The 24,044-nt window shown below is 36.9% G+C and overlaps 1 protein-coding gene across 3 annotated transcripts in view; it reads right to left on the minus strand.

The window, feature by feature from the left end:
* Positions 1–24,044, minus strand: part of P3H2 (prolyl 3-hydroxylase 2) — a 164,330-nt gene that overhangs the window by 24,414 nt on the left and 115,872 nt on the right. For all 3 annotated transcript variants that reach the window (XM_008009514.3, XM_073023752.1, XM_073023751.1), the window contains exons 2-8: positions 12,049–12,201; positions 10,537–10,726; positions 5,518–5,649; positions 4,129–4,271; positions 3,710–3,799; positions 1,796–1,836; positions 472–566 (exon numbers count right to left, since the gene is read on the minus strand). In XM_008009514.3, coding sequence (XP_008007705.1) covers positions 472–566; positions 1,796–1,836; positions 3,710–3,799; positions 4,129–4,271; positions 5,518–5,649; positions 10,537–10,726; positions 12,049–12,201 — 844 coding nt within the window. The remainder of the gene's footprint in view (positions 1–471; positions 567–1,795; positions 1,837–3,709; positions 3,800–4,128; positions 4,272–5,517; positions 5,650–10,536; positions 10,727–12,048; positions 12,202–24,044) is intronic.

Here is a 24,044-nt window from a genome sequence, read left to right on the forward strand (position 1 = left end):
CTGCTCAGATCTACGTGTTTCAAGCATCTAAGGTTAACTAATTTAATATCCCATGTTAGAGGAGAGGCTGGTCTCCTCTCCAAGTTCCTCTGATATACAGTCTGTCCCACACTACCTAGCTCTTACTGACTGTGTAACAGAAGTAAGCCATAGGAAATTGCTAAGCCTCCGGTATTCTGAGAATGGTGATGACCATGCAAGATTCCTTGGGAAACAGACCAGGGAGTGAATTTGGAGGCTTTTTTTTCTTTTTCTTTCTTTCTTTTGGAAACCTACGGTAATAATACACAAATCTAAGACATTCTTTTTCTTTTTTTAAGTCTTGCTTTCAGACTACTAGGGAGTGTAGTAGTTTAGTCCTATTCTTTATTTTCTAGAGAAAGTGGGTTGTTCCTTGATCTGGAAAAGAAATGGTCAAGCTCCATCTTCCCCTTCTCCTGCTTTGTAGAATAAAAGCCCACAGCTACTTACCTTCTCTTAGGTCTCGATCTATCTTGGGTGATAACTTTTTTCCCATTGACAATCCGTGAACTTCTGCTCCCTCTACATTCACTCCTGAAGGGACCCTGCCCATTCAAAAAATTTAAAATGGCAATTTGTCACTGAATAACGATGCTCAAAGGCAAAGAATACTTTACCCAGGTAGTCTATGACTCTATATTGTGTATTTGAACACAAGTTCACCTTTCTTTTAAAGTCAAATTAAATGTCACTGCCTCTAAGAAGTTCTCTATTTCCTCGGTGAGTTTGCCTTATTTCACTCCTCTAAATCTTCTTAGCAATCTTTATTACAATTCATTGTATTCATAACATAACCCTCTTCAGATTAGTCTCTAATCTCAAGTAGGAAAAAATTATCATGCGCATCTTTATAATGCTCAGAGTTTCCATGCCTGGAACATGGAGTGCATCATGGAACAATTGTTGGATTGAAATCAATTATGTCATAATGTAGTAGTTCTTGACTATTGTGAGAAAGAAGACACAGGTTTGTCATTTGCAAATGCACAAATGATAGCAGGCTGTCCTTTATATATGTAAAAATTGAACAAATCCAAATGTGTATATACATTCTTGGATCTCTTGAAGTTATCTTATGCCACCGAAGGATTGAGTTTTTGAAGCCTAGTGAAAGACCTCAAGATTCTAAGAAGCAGATCTGGATCTGTCCTTCCTTTGTGATGAGACTCTAAGCAGGTTGCTTGCCTTGTCAGGGCCTCAGTTTCCCAATCTGAAAATCAATAAGCTGGACCATGTGATCTCAAGCAAGTGTTTCTAACCTTCTGAGTTTCAGTTCTTTAAAAGATGTAAATTGACTTTTGTCACCTTAAATAATGAGCTTTCTTGATTTCTGATTCAGTTAGTGACACCTAATATTTTAGCTTGCAGTATAACTTTCTGAACTTCATTATTTCAAGTAAATACGGTAAGGGAATTCACCATCAAAAAACCCATTGCATAGTTTTTTCTGTTAATAAATCAAAAACAGTATCCAATCTTCTCAGATTTGGAATCATGGAATGTTAGCTCATAGAGATTGCCTGATTTAACTCTTTTTTTTCTGGAAGGAAAAAAAAAAACATGAGACCCAGAAAGCAGAAGATATATTACCTAAGCTTACAAACACACGGCAGGAAGAGCTGGGACCTGGCTGCAGAACTCCTAATTCACAGCTTACAATTATTTTATTATATCCCCTTGCCTATTTCATAGAGCTACATTTCTCTATGACAGGTTATGGTACTAAAGTATTTCTCCTCATAAAAAAACCAGTTTGGATTCTGAATGGACTTACCGATTCTCATCCTGTCGTCCTCCATACCTGATCCAATAATTCTGTTTTGAATCGATTGAAAAAAAAACGCAGGAATTTTGTCACCAAAACATCACTTACAGAATTAAGGTAAAATAAAATATGCACAAAACATTCAAAAGATCTATAATTTAGGAATTTTGTATATTGTGTAAAGATACAATATATTTATATTTTATAGATTAATGCAAAAGAAGGCTAAAGTTAGTGGAGATTTGGCAAGGACAAAATGAAATACAAATCTATTTTTTAAATAGTATGGAATTAGCCTGGATATCCATCCTTTTGTCCAAGAAAGTGACTTGGAATTTGGTGGCAGAAAAACATTTCAAAGAGTATTCAGTTCAACTTCTTTATGTTTTCTGAATAAAACAAACAAACAAAATCCAGCCTAAATAATCATCTGCATATATCATGAAATTAGTAAATAACATATTCTAAGGTCTCTTGGATAACACAATTTTTAAAGAATAATAAGTAAGAACAGATATAAATATTAATATATTAGAAGGTGTTGTACTGGAAATAGTACATTAAAATTAACCCATTTTAAAAAGTGTGCCTATAAAAACATGACATAAGAAATGAAAAAAGGTTGTAAATGGACATATTATAAATAATTTTATAAATGTATTAACTTGTATATCATTTGAAGAACTTACATAGTAATCAATGGATAAATGAACAAAACCCATGCCCAAATAATTAAAAGAAGAGGAAAAATAGTTAATACATGAAAAGGTTTATTCTTGCTGGTCATCAAAAAATTATAAGTTAAAATGATGTATTATTTCATATATAATACATAAATAATAAAAGTGATTTTAAAATGTTATTTCTTACTGCTGATAAATTTGTGGTAAAATGGTACTTTTGTGCATTACTAGGATTCAAACGCCTGTTCAATCTGTTGTGAGGTATGAGACTTTAGAGAAGTCACTAAATCTTCCCACATGAGATAGTGTTAGTATTAAAATAGCATGCAAATAAATAATTCCAAGAGAATTATTTATTCTCTTAGTAATCATATATGAGTATATATATAATTGTAAATTAATAATAAATAATTTCTAAGAGAATTCTCTTAGAAAAGCAATTTAGTTTCAAGAAATTTAAAACCTTATATCCTTTGATGACAGAATAATTCCACTCTTAGGAATTTATTTTAAGGACATAGTTCAATAGAGAAAAATGCTTAATGCATTTTGTATAATGAAAAAATCAGAAATATTCAAATGTTCAGCAGAAGAGTTCATTTATTTATTGTACATCAATTCTACCTATCTAAAATTCTAAATTCTACCTACTTTTTAGATACTAAAATGTATCTAAAAATACCTTTTAAAGTTATACAAACGTAGAAATTTCTTATGCTATCCTCCTAAATAAAAATCAGAATACAGATCTCTTTATACCATAGCATATGTTTCTGCAAAAGATAAGTCTTCATATAAACAATGATTAGAAGACAACATGAAAAAATGGGGTGAAGTCAGCGTGATGGGCGGTAGGATTGTGACTGACGGTATTTTGAATTCTCTTTAATGTTTAGGTAATACACAAGCATTAAAAGAAAAACTAAAACACCACATCTGGAATTTAGGAAAATGAAACACTCCCGGGGCAAATGAGTTCTACACAAAACACTTTTACCCAATAGATTTGCTTTTGACTTTGGACCTCATTAACATGGAATGACAGATGTGGAAATCCATTCGTCTTTTAAAGTTCATCAGATATATTGAGTAAATATCTCCCACCCCCATTTTTACCTCAAGGAGGGCATTAAAATCTTAGCTTTTTGAGGTAAATGGCAAAAATGGAGGCAGGTAATAAAAACATAAAAAGAATTCCACTGAGTCATTATTTTAATAAACATTTCTTCTTTCCTCTTACCGGTTCAGTGTATGAAAACCCCAGACCTTCTGCAGCTGATTTTATCAGCTCAGATTCTAGCTTATGACGTTTCACAAACATTGTTAAATCCTAGAGAAAAATAAGTAAAAAAAGACATTTTTTATTTAAATAACAGGTAACAGATATGATAAATGTTCAGGTGGCAATATTTTCATTAGATAGTCACAAGTGAGCTGACAAATACTCAGAGTTGCAAGACATGGCCCATCTCAACACACTTTCACACGCTAGCATGTGTGAACAAAAATGTGCCTCCGGCATAAATAAAATTTGTAAGAACTGAGTTCTAGAACCTTTGCTAAATTGTTAGATATCTTTAAGACCAGGGTTATATTTTTGTCAACTCTTCCCAGAACACATGCAGAATCAAGAATTTCTTTTCAAAACATTGGTCTCACCTCTCTGGCCTCAATGGATGCTGGGTCAATGCTATCATCCAGCAGACTCTCATAGTAATCCACATTGTCTAGGACATCCTCATCATCTGGGTGGCACAGAAGATAGGCTTTGGCACATTCCAGGGCTTTCACATACTCACCAACTGAAAGACAAAAGAGTTGCAGCATTAGAGTCAGCTTAGGTCTGTCCAAAGGATTTTAAAGGGAGGCCATCAACATGTCTACAGAAGTCAGCATTAAACATGGATAAGAGGGAAGATAAATTGAGGCTCAGCAGAAAAAGCAGAAACAGTCACAGATAAAAGGAAAGACATTATTTCAGGTATTCAAAAGTTATTACCTTTGGTCTGCTTTGGTGCTAGTTGTTTTGCACAAATTATCAAGTTTTTATCTGAAGATGCTTGTTGACAACTTTTATTCTTTAACACAGATAAACAGAATTGTATGAGTTAATTCTGATTTTTGTACTGAATTTGGGTTAACATCCAGAAGATGACCTTTGCAACAGTAATGTACCATTTTGTACATAATGTATGAGTAATATAAGTGCTTTTAAAACGTTATCGTGGCTGCAGTTTGTGATAAACTGGTACTTTAATGCAAAGTCCTTCATAGAGTCCCAGATGTCCTGGAGGAAGCCCCTCAAATCCCTCACTATACAATTAGAGCAAATCCAACAGTAGCAAACTACTAAAAGGAACTAACAAGGATGTTTCCAATATAAACTTTTCATTACAGAAATATTTAGCTATTACAAGGGAAATTGTAAATGTATGCTTTGTTTTGAAAAAGCTCACAACATTGTATTTCTTCTAATGGAAATTTACAATATATGTATGTGTGTATATATATATGTGTGGTGTGTGCGCGCGTGTATGTGTGTATGTATTTATACACACATACACGCGCGCGCGCGCGCACACACACACACACATATATATACTCTGAGGTGACCCTGATTTTTAAAAAGAATGATAAAAATTAAGCAACTCTCTCAACTTTGATTCACTGTTTATGACTTCAGCACACGATTCATTGTGTGCCATCAACACCAGGATAATAAATAATGTTTTGTTTTTGGGAAGGAAGAGGATTTTGCAAAGTTCTTTTTAAATTGAGTTAAAAAATATTAAGTCTAAAAAATCATGCAAAATATCAATCTAGTATAATTTTCAGTAAATTATCACAGCATTACATTTTATACTTTGCCCATTGGTGATTTCCCCTTCTGCTCTTCTTGTCCTGCGGCTCAGGAGAGAAGAAATGCATACATTCCTATTGCTTTGATAATAAACTGAAGAAGTCAGGACACTAAATTACAAAAATGTGATGTCTGTAATGACGAACCACAACCCCCCAAGAAGTCTTCACGGATGATCCACGCTTTACCTCGATAGTAGGCAAACTGTAGGTAATCATAGTGCAGAGGAAGAAAATTCTCAATGGGTGAGAGGCGGCCAGGGCGGGTGGCAAGTTCCCTCACACATTCATGCTGACAAACAAGCACCTGCATGTAGTGATCTGGAAGACAAGAGCCAAAACATGTGTTCCTCCAGGCTGCTGAGTGCCCAAACGTCAACGTCACAGTCACAGTGACACAGAGCGTCCCTCACCTTACCACACTCAGAGAGCAAAATTACTACAATCCTCACTTCCAGACTGCAAAACCTTTTTACAAAGAAAGTAGTTGACTTGCCAAGGTCTCCTGATCAGTGATCACTAGAACGACAGCAGATTCCAAATCCTCTAGCTCACAGTCTGTTCTCTGTACCTCACTCTTCCCTTCCCATGCACACTTTTTATACCCCACAGTCCACTTTCCCCTACCTACACCCAGCTGAATGTCAGTTTTCATATTTAACAACTTTGGGGCCCCTCTTTGGATATCTTAGATGGTTCAAAGGGCCCTGGAAGTGGAAATGGAAGTTCAGATGCTAGTAAATGTTAAGGAACAGTTCGGAAAAAGAAACAACCATGGATGTGGGAAATTCAGGCTGAGAAGTGAAGCAAAAATGCTCTTTTTCTTTGTTCACATTTTCAAGCCAATTTGTCCTAAAGGAGAAATAAAAACTCTTTGTTTTTTTAGGCCTATTGGTCAGAAACCTATTCTACACAGTTATAAATTAGTCTATCGCCTAGACATTGTATATTCTAATATTAGGGATATTGTATATTCTTTACCAGAGACTGGTAAACTAGGGAGAAGGATGAAAGGAATTTAAATGAGCATTTTATTTCCTATTTCTCTTCACTCCCCTTTCTATCGCTCCCATTCTTCTTGCTGCAGGGTCCTGAAGTGTTGGGGTTTGCATGTCCCCTTTGGCCCTGGACTCTATCTTATCAAAGCCTGAGATGAGGAAACACAAGTGGTGAATGTCCCAGAGAAGAAAATGCCTCCTACGTTTCATCTTGACTGATTTTTACAATGAAGATGGATGTATTTTCCAGAAAGAATAGTTCCTTCATGCCTGTGCTGAGTGTGTTCTTTTGAGGATGATGATAAAATCATTTGATCTCATAGCTGTGCAATTTAATTTACCACAACTGCCTTTTTTTCAAAAGGTTCCCTGTTTAGTCTGAGTTTGGCTTGGATCTTGATGATTTTGCAGAGGGACCCCAAAACACAACAGGAAGGAAATGTGCATTTTCTGGTGTGGGGCAATATGCCAGTTTTGCATAACTTGGCCAACTGAATGATTTATAGCACAGCTAATAGAATCCCTAAAGCCCACTGGTTATTAAACCCAGTCCAGGGGATGTGAAGGAAGAATGAGTTCTATTTATTTGATTAGCATGTTAGAAATAAATAACCAGCTGTTTTATTTCTTAAGAAAACAAAAACAAACAACCTTCAACTGTTTTCTCCTACTCAACTTACCATTTGCATTTCTATTTACTTTCTAATACACATTCCTTTTAATTCCAAGTGACAAGCAAAAGGTAAAGGTGAAAGATACCCACCAAAACTCAAAATCTGAATGGGAATATTTTTTCAAAGCGGATATAAATAGCAGCAAAACAGGAGTGACAGAAACGTATCCTTTAGGGTTTCATAGCAGGGCTGGTAATAAATAACTGCATTCAGGAGCCATTTGTATTTTTCCCCAACTGTTAATGTCAAACTCTAAAATTCAAATATTCTGATTTCCTAATACATTTGCTATTTAAAAAGCCAGTTTTATTCCTAATTTAGGACAATTTTGAACCAGACAAGAATTTATATAGTGAGAACTGTCATATTACTTTTATTAGGTGTATCCCTTGCCTTCTTTATATCTTAAATGACATTGTGCAATTAATATGTTTTTCATAAGTTTGAGTCTTAAAAATTAAAGAACCTGAGTTATGAGATCTCTATTATTTTCCAGCTACCAACATGCTGTGGTGACCTTGAGCAAATCACTAAATGCTAATCTATGGGAAATCGTCGGTCAATCTTCCTAAACCAGATCTAGGACATTGGCCAAAACTGTTCAGTGGCCATTGGTAGAAGCAGGTGTAGAGGCCAATGTGGGAGTGAAAGCAGGATGCATATCCCCCCACAACCACAACATAGTTAGCTATAATAAAGGAAGAATCTGCCATTTCCAAATACAAGATCAAGTGTACAGAAATAACAATTAAAATGTGAACCACACATAAAACTGACATTCCAAAAATTAGGCAACTGGATCTTGCAGAGATCCAAAAGAAAACAAAACTTTCGGGAAAATATCCTCAATAATCGAGATCGTTGTATTGAATTTAGGCAAACTGAGTTGATTTTGAGTAACTGGGTGTGACATAAATTGGTCATTTGACATATTAATTTTCAGTCTACTTCCTAGTCTAATTTTTGATAGCTATAACCTAATTGTCTCCATAAGAAACCTTAACAGTAATTCTTAACAATAATTCTAAACCTACATTCTCATAAACATGGAGTATTTAACCATTTTAATCCCTGCTATGCGATGGATGGCTATGTCATCTCCTTCCTTCATTCATCATTCATTAATCAACCCATTCATTTAACCAGTATTTACTAAGTACCTACTACAGTCACTCTTCTTAGGCACTGAAGATTGAGCACTAAATAGGACAAGCCTTTAGCCAAGAGATAGAAGAAAACAACACTTTGAAGATCTGTAAGTGGAAATAAGTACGGCATATTTAAGGAATCAAAAAGCAAGAGGGAGTGTGAGAGGGAGAGAGAATGAATGAAAACATACACACGTGCCCAATCATGAAAGTTCTTTTTAAAGAATTGGATTTTAGTAGAGATGGGGTTTCACCATGTTGGCCAGGTTGGTCTCAAACTCCTGACCTCAGGTGATCCACCTGCCTCGGAATCCCAAAGTGCTAGGATTACAGGCATGAGCCACTGCTCCCGGATGAGTAGTGCTTTTTAGGAAGATTGGAAGCATTGGAAGTTGGGGAGTGTAAACTGATTGTATTCACTGGCATTTTAGTACATAAATGAAGTTGAACATTGCTTTTCATATATGGAAAACTCAGAAAAAAATGTGTCTTCAAAAATATTTGTGAAAAAATTATTAATAAATTATCCTTTGCCTGCTTTTCAATTCCGTAGACCTTAAAAGTATAGATTCTAGATTCAGAAAAGTCCAAATATGAGTTCCAGCTTCACTCTAATCACATCACTTAATCTTTTTCAGATAAAAATTCCTCATTTACAAAAGGGAGAGGAGAGTAAGTAATAATAGTATCTATAAGAGTTGCTTAAAGCATTAAATAGATTAAAATATGTTAAGTGCTTTGTAGGTCACAATTGCTACATACGTGTTGGTTATTATCATTATTATTATTATTATTATTATTATTATTATTTTGAGATGGAGTCTCGCTCTGTCGCCCAGGCTGGAGTGCAGTGGCACGATCTCAGCTCACGACAAGCTCCGCCTCCCGGGTTCACACCATTCTCCTGCCTCAGTCTCCTGAGTAGCTGGGACTAGAGGCGCCGACACCACGCCCGGCTAATTTTTTTTTTTTAAGTTTTAGTAGAGACAGGGTTTCACTGTGTTAGCCAGGATGGTCTCGATTTCCTGACCTCGTGATCCGCCCTCCTCGGCCTCCCAGAGTGCTGGGATTACAGGTGTGAGCCACTGTGCCCGGCCCGCGTTGGTTATTATTACTACTGATAATTAAGAAGTAAATTACTATGAACAATAATAATTTACAGGCTCTCTTTGAATATGAAAGATATTAACACTTTGCCTACAAAATATTTTGCAATACTTTCTATTTGTGTTTGTAGATCAGCTTGGTTTATTGTATAAATCTGTACTTATAAATCTTAGGTAAAGTTTTTAACTTGTTTTTTATTTTTCTTGCCTTTTGTCATGTTTAGAAGAGCTTTTCTGCTGGGCATGCTGGCTCACGCCTATAATCCCAGTACTTTAGGAGGCCGAGGTGGGCGGATCACCTGAGGTCAGGAGTTCGAGGCCAGCCTGGCCAACATGGAGAAACTCCATCTCCACAAAAAATACAAAATTAGTCAGGTGTAGTGGTGCATGCCTGTAATCCCAGCTACTTGGGAGGCTGAGGCAGAAGAATTGCTTGAATCCAGCAGGCAGAGGTTGCGGTGAGCCGAGATCGCACCATTGTACTCCAGCCTGGACAAGAGCGAAACTCCATCTCAAAAAAAGAAAAGAAGAGCGTTTCTTCTCCTAATATTATACAAATACTTTCCCTCATTTTCTTCTAACAGTTCTATATTTTACACTTATATTGTTATTACAAATATAACTTATTTTTGTGTAAGGTATACAGCAGAGAACCCACTTTCCCCTCATAAGTGGTTAACTAGCCAATCTCCCAAATTATTCTATAATGTGCATTACCTATTATTTTAAATGCTGCTTTGTAATATATTAAATTCTTATTAAATAACAAAACATTTTAAGTAGTTGAAGACTATACCAAAGTGTTCGCTACTACATTGTTTATAATAATGAACAATTTCAACCTCTTAAATACTCATCAGTAAAGGACTAGTCAATTAAATTCCGATGTGTTTATATAACAGAGCATTACCCAGCCATTAAATACAATAAAACGACTCTATGTACTTACATGAGAAGAAGTCCAGAATATATTGTTAAGCATAAAATAAAACAACAAAAGTTGAAAAACAATATATATAGTATTATCCTATTTTATAAGAAATGAAATAATAACTATAAATAAATACACAAATATTTTACATAAGGACCTGAAAAAGCTTGGGAAGACAGTCACCAAAATTTTAACTACATAAATTTCTCTACAGGAGATAGGCTGGGATAGACACATGAGAGTCTTTTATTTTTACAACATATTCTTCTATTTTGCTGGAATAGTTTTTTATAAATCGCAAGTAGTATTTTTATAATCAAGAAACAAACAAAATGAAAAACTAAGCTTTACCTGCAATAGCTTCATACAGACCAGTCTTATACCCTAAATACTCATATTCTTCGTATCTCTGAGGCCCCTCACATAGGGTTCGGCATTCTATATCTTCAACGAAATATTCTCTTAGGGCTTGTTCGAAGTGCCTGATAGCCAACTCAAAGTCATCAGCCTCATAATGTTTAACTCCTGCATTGTAACTCTCCTGCAATGAAACAGACAAAACAAAACAAAACAAAAAACAAACAAACAACCTCTTAGTTTCAAAGCGAAGGGTTTATGCTGACTGAGGATCATTTCGGTAGGTGGGGTACTGACTGCTTGTGCTGAGGAGGGATAAAGAAGCGTTGCACTGGGAGATAAAGAACAGCATTCCTGGCTTCAAATACTTACAAGTGAGAGGGGTCTTACTGAGCAAATAGGCTGCTATGTGATCAGTCAATTTCGGTTTTTTCCCTTAGCACATGCAAGACTGTATTTTTCAAATCATTTGCCTATAGGTAGGGCCATGTAACAAGTGCAGGACAACAGATGTCGGTGGAAGTGACATCCACTTTTAGGCCTTGTGTTTTTTTAAAAAAAATATTTCCTAAAGTCTTCCCTTATCCTTTTCTGCAGTAATTTTGGAGGCTACATGTTGAGAATGGTGATGTCAAAAATTTTTTTAAAAGGCCGGGCGCGGTGGCTCACGCCTGTAATCCCAGCACTTTGGGAGGCCGAGGCGGGCGGATCACGAGGTCAGGAGATCGAGACCATCCTGGCTAACACAGTGAAACCCCGTCTCTACTAAAGAATACAAAAAATTAGCCGGGCGTAGTGGCGAGCGCCTATAGTCCCAGCTATTCGGGAGGCTGAGGCAGGAGAATGGTGTGAACCCAGGAGGTGGAGGTTGCAGTGAGCCGAGATTGTGCCACTGCACCCCAGCCTGGGTGACAGACCAAGACTCCGTCTCAAAAAAAAAACCAAAAACAAAAACAAAAATTAAAAAAAAAAAAAAAAGGCTTTCAACATGTGATTTCAAATAATGTTTAGTGTATACAAAGAATTATACCACTTTTTAAAACCTCAGTTTGAAATGTATAGGTACAATGGGCAAACCACTGGACTGGGAACTGGAAAATCACAGTATAATCCTGAACAATTTACACTGGCCTCACCTCCTAGGTATAAAATAAAAGTATTGGAAAGGTTCAGAGAGGATTATAGATAATTATATGATGTTCTAGTTTTTATCATATTTTATCAAATTTCTAAGATAATTTTTATTTTCTCTTAATTTTAAAATTTTTAATTTTTTAGTTTTTTTATTTCAACTTTTAAAATTTTAATTAAAATTTTAAAAAATCATCTCAATTTTTTCAGGCCTGATCATTATATTCTGAGAACTCTGAAAGTCTAAAAATGTTACTAAAATTTGAGAATAAATTTTATGAGATATTCATTCATTCATAGAAATTTGCTTTGACTCAAATGAAACTTAGGAGCACTTAGCTCCCTGTGGTGAGGGCAGGGGTCCACAGAGCTTACCAAGTGTGGTTTGGCTTCTCTGTCTACCAGTTGCAATGCTTCAACACCAGCTGTTGCTCTGTAATTCTCAATGTTCTGCTGCATTTCCATGTGCTCAGGGTTTGCCACGAAAAATGTGTGAGCTGCTTCCACTGCTTTTTCGAGCTGGTTAAGCTAAAGAGAAAACAAAAAAAGACCAAATGAAGGCAAATATTTCTAAATCATACTCAGAGAAATACAAAGATCAATCCAAAATCTCACAGATTAAGAATGAAACTAGGAGCCTAAGATTTTTTTTTTTTTTATGAGACAGGCAATAAAAGTAAAATAGACAAATGAGATTACATCAAAGTAAAAAACTTCTGCACAGCAAAGAAAGCAATCAACAGGTGAAGATACAACCTACAAAATGCAAGAAAATACTTGTAAACTATATATTCATATCCAAAAGGGGTTAATACCTAGGATATATAAGATATATAAAAAGCTCAAAAAACTCAATAGCAGGAAAAAAAAGGTTAAAAAATGGGTAAAAGATCTGAAATGACATGTCTCAGAAGAAGATATACAATTGGCCGACAGGTGTGTGAAAAAATGCTCCACATCACTAATCACCAGGGAAATGCAAGTCAAACCCACAATGAAATACAACTTCATTCCAGTTAGAATGGTTATTAACAAAAAGATAAAAGATAACAAGCGTTGACAAGGAAGTGGAGAAACGGGCACCCTTATACATTGTTGGTAGAAATGTAAATTAGTAAGACCATTATGGAAAACAGTATGGAGTTTCCTCAAAAAATTAAAAATAGAACTACCATATGATCCAGAAATCTCACTGCTGGGTATATATTTCCAAAGGAAATGAAGTCAGTATGTCGAAGCTATATCTGTACTCCCATGTTTACTGTAGCACTATTCACAATAGCCAGGACATGAAATCAACCTAAGTGCCCATCAGCAGGTGAATGGATAAAGAAAACGTGGTACATATACACAATGAAATATTATTCAGCCATAAAAAATAATGAAACCCCATCATTTGCAACAACATGGATCAACCTGGAGGATATTATGTTAAGTGAAATAAGCCAGACACAGGACAAGTACCGCATGATCTCACTCTTACATGGAATCAGAAACAGTTGCTCTCATAGAAGTAGAGAGTAGAATGGTGACTGCCAGAGAGAAACATAGGAAAGGGAGAGACAGGAAGAGCTTAGTCAAAGAGTACAAAGTTACAGTGAAACAAGAAGAAAAATTTCTGGTGTTCCGTTGCACAGTAGGATAACAAGAGTTAACACTTTTGTATTATATATTTCAGAATAGCCAGAAGAAAGCATTTTTAATGATGTCACCAAAATAAATGGTAAATGTTTTAGGCAACAGATTTATGTGTTGATTACCCAGATTTAATCATCATATAATGAATACAATATGGAAACAACACCTGTACACATAATTATGTATACTTATGTGTCAATTAAAATAAGACAAAACTTTCTAAAAAATCAAAAGGATAAATTATTCCAATGCATAAAGATGCTAAGAACAGCACATAATGCTCTACCACACAGCTTTGAGATATTTTATTCCAAACTTACAACTTCGATTCTCATTAATATTTGATTCTCATTAATAAAAAATAATTTTGAACAACCACTACACAGACACTGCCAACTGTCTCCTAAACCACTTAATACAGTGATCTCCATGTAACAAGCAATGATCCATTTTTTAATGGAATTAATTTACCCATTTTAACACATTTTTTAAAATTATTTTTAAGACAGAGTCTCTCTCTGTTGCCAGGCTGGAGTGCAATGGCGCGATCTCGGCTCACTGCAATCTCTGCCTCCCTCCAGGGTTCAAGCGATTCTCCTGCCTCAGCCTCCTGAGTAGCTGGGACTACAGGCGCCCACCACCATGCCCAGCTAATTTTTGTATTTTTAGTAGAGACGAGGTTTCACCGTGTTGGCCAGGATGGTCTCGATCTCCTGACCTCGTGATCCACCCACTTCACATGTTTACATATGCTTTAGTCATGGAGAATTTCAATAGACAGATACATTTACCTCACATCAGAAAAATAAAAATTCACATTAGTTATCTTTTTCATGGTGGAATCTAAACTATGTTCAATCCATTTTAAAGTGTGAAGAAATGAAAACCAATTGTTATTGAGCAATATAAAATTACAGAATGGCATGTAAGATTCAGCTGCATCTGCTTTTGACAATTTTGCCCTCAATTATTAAAAAATAGAAGTAGTAGACTCACAAGTGCCCAGTCCCTGCAGTCTTGTGAAATATAAAGACTCTTAACACAAAAACATAAACTGCCCTGTTTTAAGACCTGACATCCTTACCTTCATCCCATAATAGTAAAGCCTTCCCTTTTTAAATGTGATTTGCATATTCTTAGCTACTGACTTTGCTTCCATTAATACTTGCCTGAAATGAGCTCTTCCTGCCACTTTTACTTTTGTTCTCAATTCTGTGCACCCAGAATTAATTTGACTGTCAAAATCACTAATTTCGGACTTCATCTTTCTCAACTTTAATTTTCTGAATCTCTTACATATCAATACAGATAAATATGAATTGTATGCATCTACATAGTAATAACTATATAGGTATAAAGAATGGGTTCAAAATTGTGTGTGAGTTTGCATTTATTGGCCAAGTGAACCTGGAAAAAGTTGTTTAAACATTGGTGCTTTAATTTTCCCTAAAGAAAAAATGCTCAAAAGAACTACATACCGTCACTTACTATGGAGAATTTTGGAAGGATTCAATTGTGAAATATGTATGAATGTGTTCAGCAGTCACTAGAGCACTAGAAAAAAATAAATAATAGCATACAATATATAAATGATCTGTTTCAAGCATGTGAATATGTTCCTGTTAACGAAGAGTAGAGTTTATAGCTCCCATGAACACATCATTTAAGAGGATAGAGTAGGTGCTTTTGGTGAAAACTTTCTCTGGGTAACAGCCAATCTACAAGTTATGAGTAAAACAGGTTAGATTCTACAGCACTAGACGTTAAAGTTAATGGAACACAAATAAATATTTATGTTCTTAATTTTCCTACTTTTATGCTTTGGCTCAGGATATTCCACTGACTTAGAGAACCTTTGTCCCTCTGTCTTTTCTTACTGAAATACGTCATGTCCTATAAGGCCAAGCTTAAATCCTACCTTCTCTAAGAGACCCTTTCCCATCCCTGTAGCCATAGTTAGGCACCACAAGCAATCTCAACCCTGTTCCTCTACTGGTGCTTACCATTCTGTACTGTATATATTTATCAGTATATTTGCTTCTCCCATTAGAGCTTTCTGTGGATATGGATCATATGGTATATTAATCTTTTTATTTTCTACCTACTTTACATGTAGAGTATATCTACGATATGTCTTAGAAAAGAGAAAAAACTTGTAAGAAGTAAATCTTGTATACATAAGTTAAAAGGTATATTACATGTGAGTATGCTTCATAAATTATGAGGCAGTGGTCCCCAACCTTTTTGGCACCAGGGTCCAGTTTCATGGAAGACAATTTTTCCATGGATGGGGTGCGGGGATAGTTTCAAGATTAAACTGTTCCACCTAAGATCATCACGCAAGATTCTCACAAGGAGCACACAACCTAGATCCCTCACATGCACACTTCACAATAGGGTTGGCACCTCTGTGAGAACCTAAGACCTCCACTGTTCTGACAGGAAGCAGAGCTCGGGGGGTAAGGTTCACGTTCTGCTGTGCAACCCCGTTCCTAATAGGACTGGTACTGATCCAGGGCACAGGGGTTGGGGACCCCTGCTATAAGATACTAAAAGTTTGTACATTTAATAAAAACCTCTCTGAAATCATCACTGATATTGACAGCTTCCAATGTGGTTATCACAATGAATGTGATTCAGTAGCTCTTGAAAACAGTCAATGTCAACAAACTGGGTCCTTTTCTCAAATTTGACGTTTTGCTTATTTGGTGCTTTCCTCCTTTATAGTCCAGAATTGAAGATACTACAATCTATAAAAAAGATTCCATGACTTAAGGCTGAACCATAAAACTTCAGGAACTGGCCCTGGCTTTTAAACTATTGTGAATCAGTTTAGGAAACTAGAATTTGCTGCCAGGGTCTATAAAATAAACCACTGTTTTAACTGGAAGCTTGATATCTCTGTCTTCCATTTTATAAATTAAATACACACATCCAAAGTGGTAAGAAAAGTCCACATAAACATGTGCATGCTACATATAATGTCATATGATTGTATGCAGGTTATTACAAGGCTTTGTCAGTACTAGGTTTCAGCTAAGGAAGGACCTACCCACTCCTCCAATGAAACAAACCAACAGCACACTACATTTAAAGGCTTCGGACTGGACTTCCTTTAAGACCTAATAACAAACCACAGGAGCGAGTAACTCTGATATGGGGGTAACTCTATGCATTAGAAAAATAAATTGTGACATAAAGAACAATGGAGGAAAGGGGAATAATCTGACATGAAGATGGTATTGACTTTTAGAGGAGGCCACTGAGATGTCAGAAATACTGGTAAAAATGCCTGCAAGAAGGCTCGGGCCATTTCCTCTTAAGCTGTAAAGAACTAAGGCAAGCATGTTCTCTTGCCAGCCCAGAAGCATGACTACGCGGTAGTCATGCTGCATGGAAAAAGAAATGAACATTGACTAAATCAACAGCCTGCTGACATTCAGAAGTTACACTGTTCTTGAACCTGTGTGTAAATGAGGCTCCTCTGACAGAGAAAGGGTTTTCCATAGCTAGTAATAAAGAAGGGATTGCTAAAGCACGCATTGACTATGCAAAAATCACCAGTAGCCATCCATTGACCAGAAAAGAGGTTTCAGACACTCCACCCCACGACATTCAAGAACTCTGGGATTTGGCTCTGGTTTTCCTAGCATCACTTCTTCCTCTCTGCCATTATACCAACTCTTTCCAGAGAAACTGAACTTCTGTAAGTTTTATAACTTACCACCTGTCTATTCAAGAACACACACATACGTCCAATTCTCCAGTCATGCCCCAATTCATTAGTTCATCCATTTACTTATTCAGCAAATATTTATTTTGCACCAACTCCGTATCAGACACTAAAGAGAATACCTACGTGGTCAAGACAGACAAAGGCCCTGCTTTCTATAAGAAATGTTGACATTCTCATAGAAGGGGATACATCCCAAGTCAATACATAAGTAATGAAAGTAATTTCAGATTGTATTAAGTGCTATGAAGAAACAATGAGCAAAATTGTGAGCACTGGCTGGGACTGGGCTGGAAGGAGAACACCTTTAGATTCATTCATCAAAGAAGATCTCTCTGCAATGTAATTTCTGAGCTGAGACCTCAAAGTTGAGGAGCCAGGCATGAACTGAAGCGGAGGAAAGGCATTCCAGGCCCAAGAAATGTGAAAGGTGAAAGGTGCCTGAAGTGGAAAAAAGCCTTGGTGTGTTTTCAAAGCAGAGCAGAGATGAAGGAGGGAAATGTGAGAAGTTAGAGAAGGACAGATCATTTGTGCAGGCTATGGTAGAGTTGAAATGTTATTCTAAGTGCACAAGGAAACAGTAAATAATTTTAAGGAGGGATATAATCAGATCTGATACACATTTGAAAACGATAATTCAAACTTCTTTGTGGAAAATAGATCTTCCTCGCGGGCAGAAGAGCACTGCAGTAATCAGGTCAGAGATGATGCTTTTACTTTGCAAAATAATGCAGCATAGCATAAGCCAGTTGTCTGTTTTACTTTTCTTCCGTTCCCTGCGTCCATTCCTTTCTCTTCTTCTCCATTTTGCCCATCCTTGCTATAACAATGTTTCTTAATTCAGAAGGCAAACACATAACACAAAAAGAAACACTTCTAAAATTTCCAAACATTTTGTATGGAAAATGTACAAGTTCCCTATTTTCTGAATTACGATATGTAGCTCAAATAGTTTGAATATGAAATTAAGAACAGCTTGTAAGGCACATGCAACAAAGAAAAGGAGGTAATAATTCTAAAGCACATTAAAACTTCTAAAATAGAATATTTGGCAGCACTTTTTACTCTTTTGAAGGTTTTTTGTACAATCAGAGTAAAACATCAAACCTAAAATAAGTAATTTCCATTATTCTCAAACATCAACATTTTCAATAAATGAATGAATTCTGTTTCTACTTTTGTTACCCTAACTTTGGGAATTTATCCATTACATTTTAATGAAGTGTTATAGTTTTCGCCTTGGCTTTTTTACCTAGATTTCACAATATAGTAACTTTAGAGATTTTTAACTCCCAAGTGACAAGCATGTAAGCTGACACTGAAGACATCCTGTTTCTAAGCCACAGTATAAGTTTTAAGCTCTGGCTAGCAGCATAAGCACAACAGCTAGAGAGAAAGGAAGTCATCAAATTACAGCATGTATATCATACTAAACAAGAAAATTCATCCTTTAATGAACCTGTAAGATGAGTGTGTGTATATACTTGTATGCATATATATGTCACAAGGCACGTTTGTAGACATTTCATTACTTGCTAAAGTCTCCAAATTTACTCGAATTTTTGCCAACTTGGGTTAATTTTTCTTCACAGAACCAAATAAATAAATACATTTCTTACAACATGAACAATATATTAAAAGAATATTCTTAAAATTTACAAAACATTACATTTTGAAAGAAAATTTGGAAGCAGTTTGTTTAACCTACTGAATTAAACTAAATCCTGTAAATTACAGTCTTTAAATGTAAAGAACAGGCTGTTGAATGAGAATTCAATCTTATTTTAGGAAATTCCTAAACAGTTCTAAAGAACAGTCAGATTTTTGCAGTAAAATAATAGCCATATAGCAAATAACTTTGCATTTTATTTCACAATTACTGAGGATGTTAATACATTAATATAACTTGTAAACAAGATCCATATTTGAAATTGTTTTCATAATTCAGTTATAAGAAATAATCGTTTGTTTCTCTTGGCGAATTTATAAAATTAATTTTTACATCCATTGAGAGCTACCTAATATATTGTGTTTCCCCTTTTGCCTTGACTAGTGGGAAGCTCAGGACTACATTCACTGTCATTTACAGTAACTATATTATGTTGGGTTTCTAATTTGTCAAACTAAAGTTGGCATATTTCACTTTTTTATTTGAGTGTTTTCGTTTCCATTTCAAAAATCTAACTATACAAATAGTTGCCTTAGCAAGGAAACTCAGGGACATAGAAAAGGTACAACTTATTTAAAATATATACTCCCATAGTAAGGGAAATTTTTATACAGTATATTCCTTTTCTACCTCTCAAGGCAGAACATTTTAAACTTTCTAGCTTTGAAGACATGTTAATTCACGAGTTAGGTGGCCATGCTAATGTAGAAAATGAACGTATCTTTGCATTTATGGAATGTTACTGTAAAATATAGTCAGAGTTATAAGTAAATATTTATAGTTTTCAAAATGCAATTTGATAAGGATTAAATGGAAAATGACATTTCTAAAGAGTACCATTTCCTCCGTGGAGTATATTGGAAAGGAAGAATCTGCTTTCTTAAAGTGCTTTCTTTTGCCAAACTGCTTCTGCTCTTTACCTCAATTACTTACGGTCCCAATTCTGATTAATAGATTCCTGCTCTTTCTAAACACTCTAGTGAAGTTTTAATCTGATGTTTACATTTTAATGTTAAGCACTGATGGTGAATAGCCACAGTCAAATGAGGATACTCTTAGGAGCTCAGTGAAACAACAGATTCCATCAGCTTTCTAGAAAATTTCTTATCTAAATAGAAACCATCTTTCTGGGTAAGGAAAACAGTAAAGTGAAGAAACAGAACTTTTAAACATACTATTTCTGAGTAGAGACTATTTAAAATGAAATGCCCTTTATGTTAAAAACAAACAAACAAGCAAACAAAAAACCAACTATCTAAGTACTAGCCAAAAATAAGTGTGTGCTTTTAACTGGACAGAATCGCACAAGTCATCTGTGTATTGTCTAACTTCCTACCAAGGCAACAGTCAAAACTTGAATGGCTGCTGGGTAAGAAGGAGAGCACATTATCTTAGTGATGGAATGTAAACAAGTCATCTCTGCCTCGGGTCGAAGTTAGTGTGCATGGATTATTGGTACGTTGCTGTTGTTTTTGGTTCTAAATGCTAGGACACGGTAAGACTGAATAACTGGGCAGGGATCTTAACCTCTGCAGTGTTTGTCCAACACTCTCCCTTGAGGTGTCAGATGATGACTAATGGTTACCGAAAAGCAGTGTGGGCCAAGACCTTGCTGACATTTGCTTCCTGCTACTGTTTTTGGAATCAGCTTTAATCCTTTTCAAAGTTTATTCTGAAGGTAGTCATCATTAATTTCATACTCTAGTTTTGCCAGCATCCCATGACTATTGTAGTAGTCATTACCTTAACATCCAAAGAATCTAGTTCATGTCAGATTTTGAAAAATAAATAAATAGAAATCCAACCTCTCTCTATGTGAGCGCAGAACTCTACTCCTCTAACACACGACCGAGCCAGTGTCTATGTGAACACAGAACTCTACTCCTCTTACACATGACCCTGCCAGTGTCTATGTGAACACGGAACTCTACTCCTCTTACACACGACCCAGCCAGTGTCTATGTGAACACAGAACTCTACTCCTCTAACACACGACCGAGCCAGTGTCTATGTGAACACAGAACTCTACTCCTCTAACACACGACCCTGCCAGTGTCTATGTGAACACGGAACTCTACTCCTCTTACACACGACCCTGCCAGTGTCTATGTGAACACAGAACTCTACTCCTCTAACACACGACCGAGCCAGTGTCTATGTGAACACAGAACTCTACTCCTCTTACACACGACCCTGCCAGTGTCTATGTGAACACGGAACTCTACTCCTCTTACACACGACCCTGCCAGTGTCTCTCTATGTGAACACAGAACTCTACTCCTCTAACACACGACCCTGCCAGTGTCTATGTGAACATGGAACTCTACTCCTCTTACACACGACCCTGCCAGTGTCTATGTGAACACAGAACTCTACTCCTCTAACACACGACCGAGCCAGTGTCTATGTGAACACAGAACTCTACTCCTCTTACACACGACCCTGCCAGTGTCTATGTGAACACGGAACTCTACTCCTCTTACACACGACCCTGCCAGTGTCTATGTGAACACGGAACTCTACTCCTCTTACACACGACCCTGCCAGTGTCTCTCTATGTGAACACGGAACTCTACTCCTCTTACACACGACCCTGCCAGTGTCTCTCTATGTGAACACAGAACTCTACTCCTCTAACACACGACCCTGCCAGTGTCTATGTGAACACGGAACTCTACTCCTCTTACACACGACCCTGCCAGTGTCTATGTGAACACAGAACTCTACTCCTCTTACACACGACCCTGCCAGTGTCTATGTGAACACAGAACTCTACTCCTCTTACACACGACCCTGCCAGTGTCTCTCTATGTGAACACAGAACTCTACTCCTCTAACACACGACCCTGCCAGTGTCTCTCTATGTGAACACAGAACTCTACTCCTCTTACACACGACCCTGCCAGTGTCTATGTGAACACAGAACTCTACTCCTCTAACACACGACCCTGCCAGTGTCTCTCTATGTGAACACGGAACTCTACTCCTCTTACACACGACCCTGCCAGTGTCTATGTGAACACAGAACTCTACTCCTCTTACACACGACCCTGCCAGTGTCTCTCTATGTGAACACAGAACTCTACTCCTCTTACACATGACCCAGCCAGTGTCTATGTGAACACAGAACTCTACTCCTCTTACACATGACCCAGCCAGTGTCTATGTGAACACAGAACTCTACTCCTCTTACACACGACCCAGCCAGTGTCTCTCTATGTGAACACAGAACTCTACTCCTCTTACACATGACCCAGCCAGTGTCTATGTGAACACAGAACTCTACTCCTCTTACACATGACCCAGCCAGTGTCTATGTGAACACAGAACTCTACTCCTCTTACACACGACCCTGCCAGTGTCTCTCTATGTGAACACGGAACTCTACTCCTCTTACACACGACCCTGCCAGTGTCTCTCTATGTGAACACAGAACTCTACTCCTCTTACACACGACCCAGCCAGTGTCTATGTGAACACAGAACTCTACTCCTCTAACACACGACCCTGCCAGTGTCTATGTGAACACAGAACTCTACTCCTCTTACACATGACCCAGCCAGTGTCTCTCTATGTGAACACAGAACTCTACTCCTCTAACACACGACCCTGCCAGTGTCTATGTGAACACAGAACTCTACTCCTCTTACACACGACCCTGCCAGTGTCTATGTGAACACGGAACTCTACTCCTCTTACACACGACCCTGCCAGTGTCTATGTGGACACAGAACTCTACTCCTCTTACACACGACCCTGCCAGTGTGTATGTGAACACAGAACTCTACTCCTCTAACACACGACCCCTGTACTGCTGAGCACAATCTAACTTGTGAGGTTGCCAATAATAAAAATTGCATTTGTCATATAGTTTGCATGTTTTATACAGCTCGCAAAGCATTTTATAATATCAGTAATACAAATAAGAGAAATAAAACTGGCCATTTATTGAGCGTCTGCCCAAGAGGACAGCTTCAGAAAGCTAGATGAGCCGTTACCTCCACTTCAGGACCAGTGCAGAAAGTGGCTGATAATTATTGACAAGCGCATATTACGATACAAACAATAATTTATAGCATGAAGTCAAAACTTGTCCAGGGACAGAGTTCACCTTAAAGAACTTTAGGGTACAAAAACAAATTTTGTTGTGGTAACACTTGACTCATATTTTTCCTGGTTTTCATTATAATAAAGGGAGAAAAATATTGTCTTTCCTTAGTGACTCAATAAAAAAAAAAAAAAAAAGTTTTAGCTGGCCATCAAGTTACTACAGCCAAAAGCCAACTTCCTAATTGTTCACTACCAGTTATGTCTCTGCAACCATTAGCAGCCAGATCACATTTTTTCCTCAAACTGTATGTCACAATCTTTTGAATTTGTCAATCGCGATAGCAAAATGGCAATTAACTATGGGTTTCTGTTTCTAAGATACCTTCTTGAAAATCAGCAGTGAAATAGCTTAATGCAGGCCCGCGAATGATTTTTCTGGTCTTGAGAATATGAAAAAAAAATTTCAAAAGTTTGTGGGTGTGTCTGCAACATTGTTTTGTGAAATGGCAAAGCGTCAGACATAAAATGCTTGTCATAAGCAACTGTGAATCAAAGTATGGGTTTATTTAGTGCTTCTCCTGTAAGTCCACATGTTTCCTGAGTAGATTGCATGGGGGCATATAGATCAGGGAGAGGAAGTAACCATTTGGGCCCTGGCCTGTTGAAAATTGTAACTAGGGTAACACTGAAAATAGCTTGGCAATTTTGATGATTTGAGGAGGGTTTTCGGGTTTAGTGAATGTACAGATAAATTCTGTCATTACAATTTCCAACACGCTTGGTCTCCCTTCCATTTTGTGTTTATGAAACAAACTTAACATTCCACTCAAATCACTTTACTGTGAGCAATGCAAGAAAAGCAAACAAGCAAATCAAAAGCCTTTCCACTTGTACCTTTTTGGTATAAACATGCCACGTTCTTCTGTGAAATCTAAACTCTTGCTTTTATAGGAGTGGGAAGAGTTACTTCAAAAATTATTTCCAAACACTCATTTCAGCTCATGCAAAGGAATGCATCGTGGCTGCAAGCCAAGGGGAATTTTATTCCCAAGACCCCTCCTGGAGGACTCTTTAAGAAGAGACTAAGGTCTCTGCAGGTGTGTAACCCATCAAGCTCACTGATAGGTACTCCTAAGCTGATAGGCCATATGCTCTTACTAAAGAGGTGGTTTTGATGATAGAGTTCTTTCATTTCAATGCTTCATAAATTCCTCTGGCATCACACCTGCACTTTTATAAGTATCCAGCCACAGCAGTAACCTTCAGGCTGTACAGTATATG

The sequence above is a fragment of the Chlorocebus sabaeus genome, chromosome 15 (genome assembly GCF_047675955.1).
Source record: "Chlorocebus sabaeus isolate Y175 chromosome 15, mChlSab1.0.hap1, whole genome shotgun sequence".
In the NCBI taxonomy this organism is placed as follows: domain Eukaryota; kingdom Metazoa; phylum Chordata; class Mammalia; order Primates; family Cercopithecidae; genus Chlorocebus; species Chlorocebus sabaeus.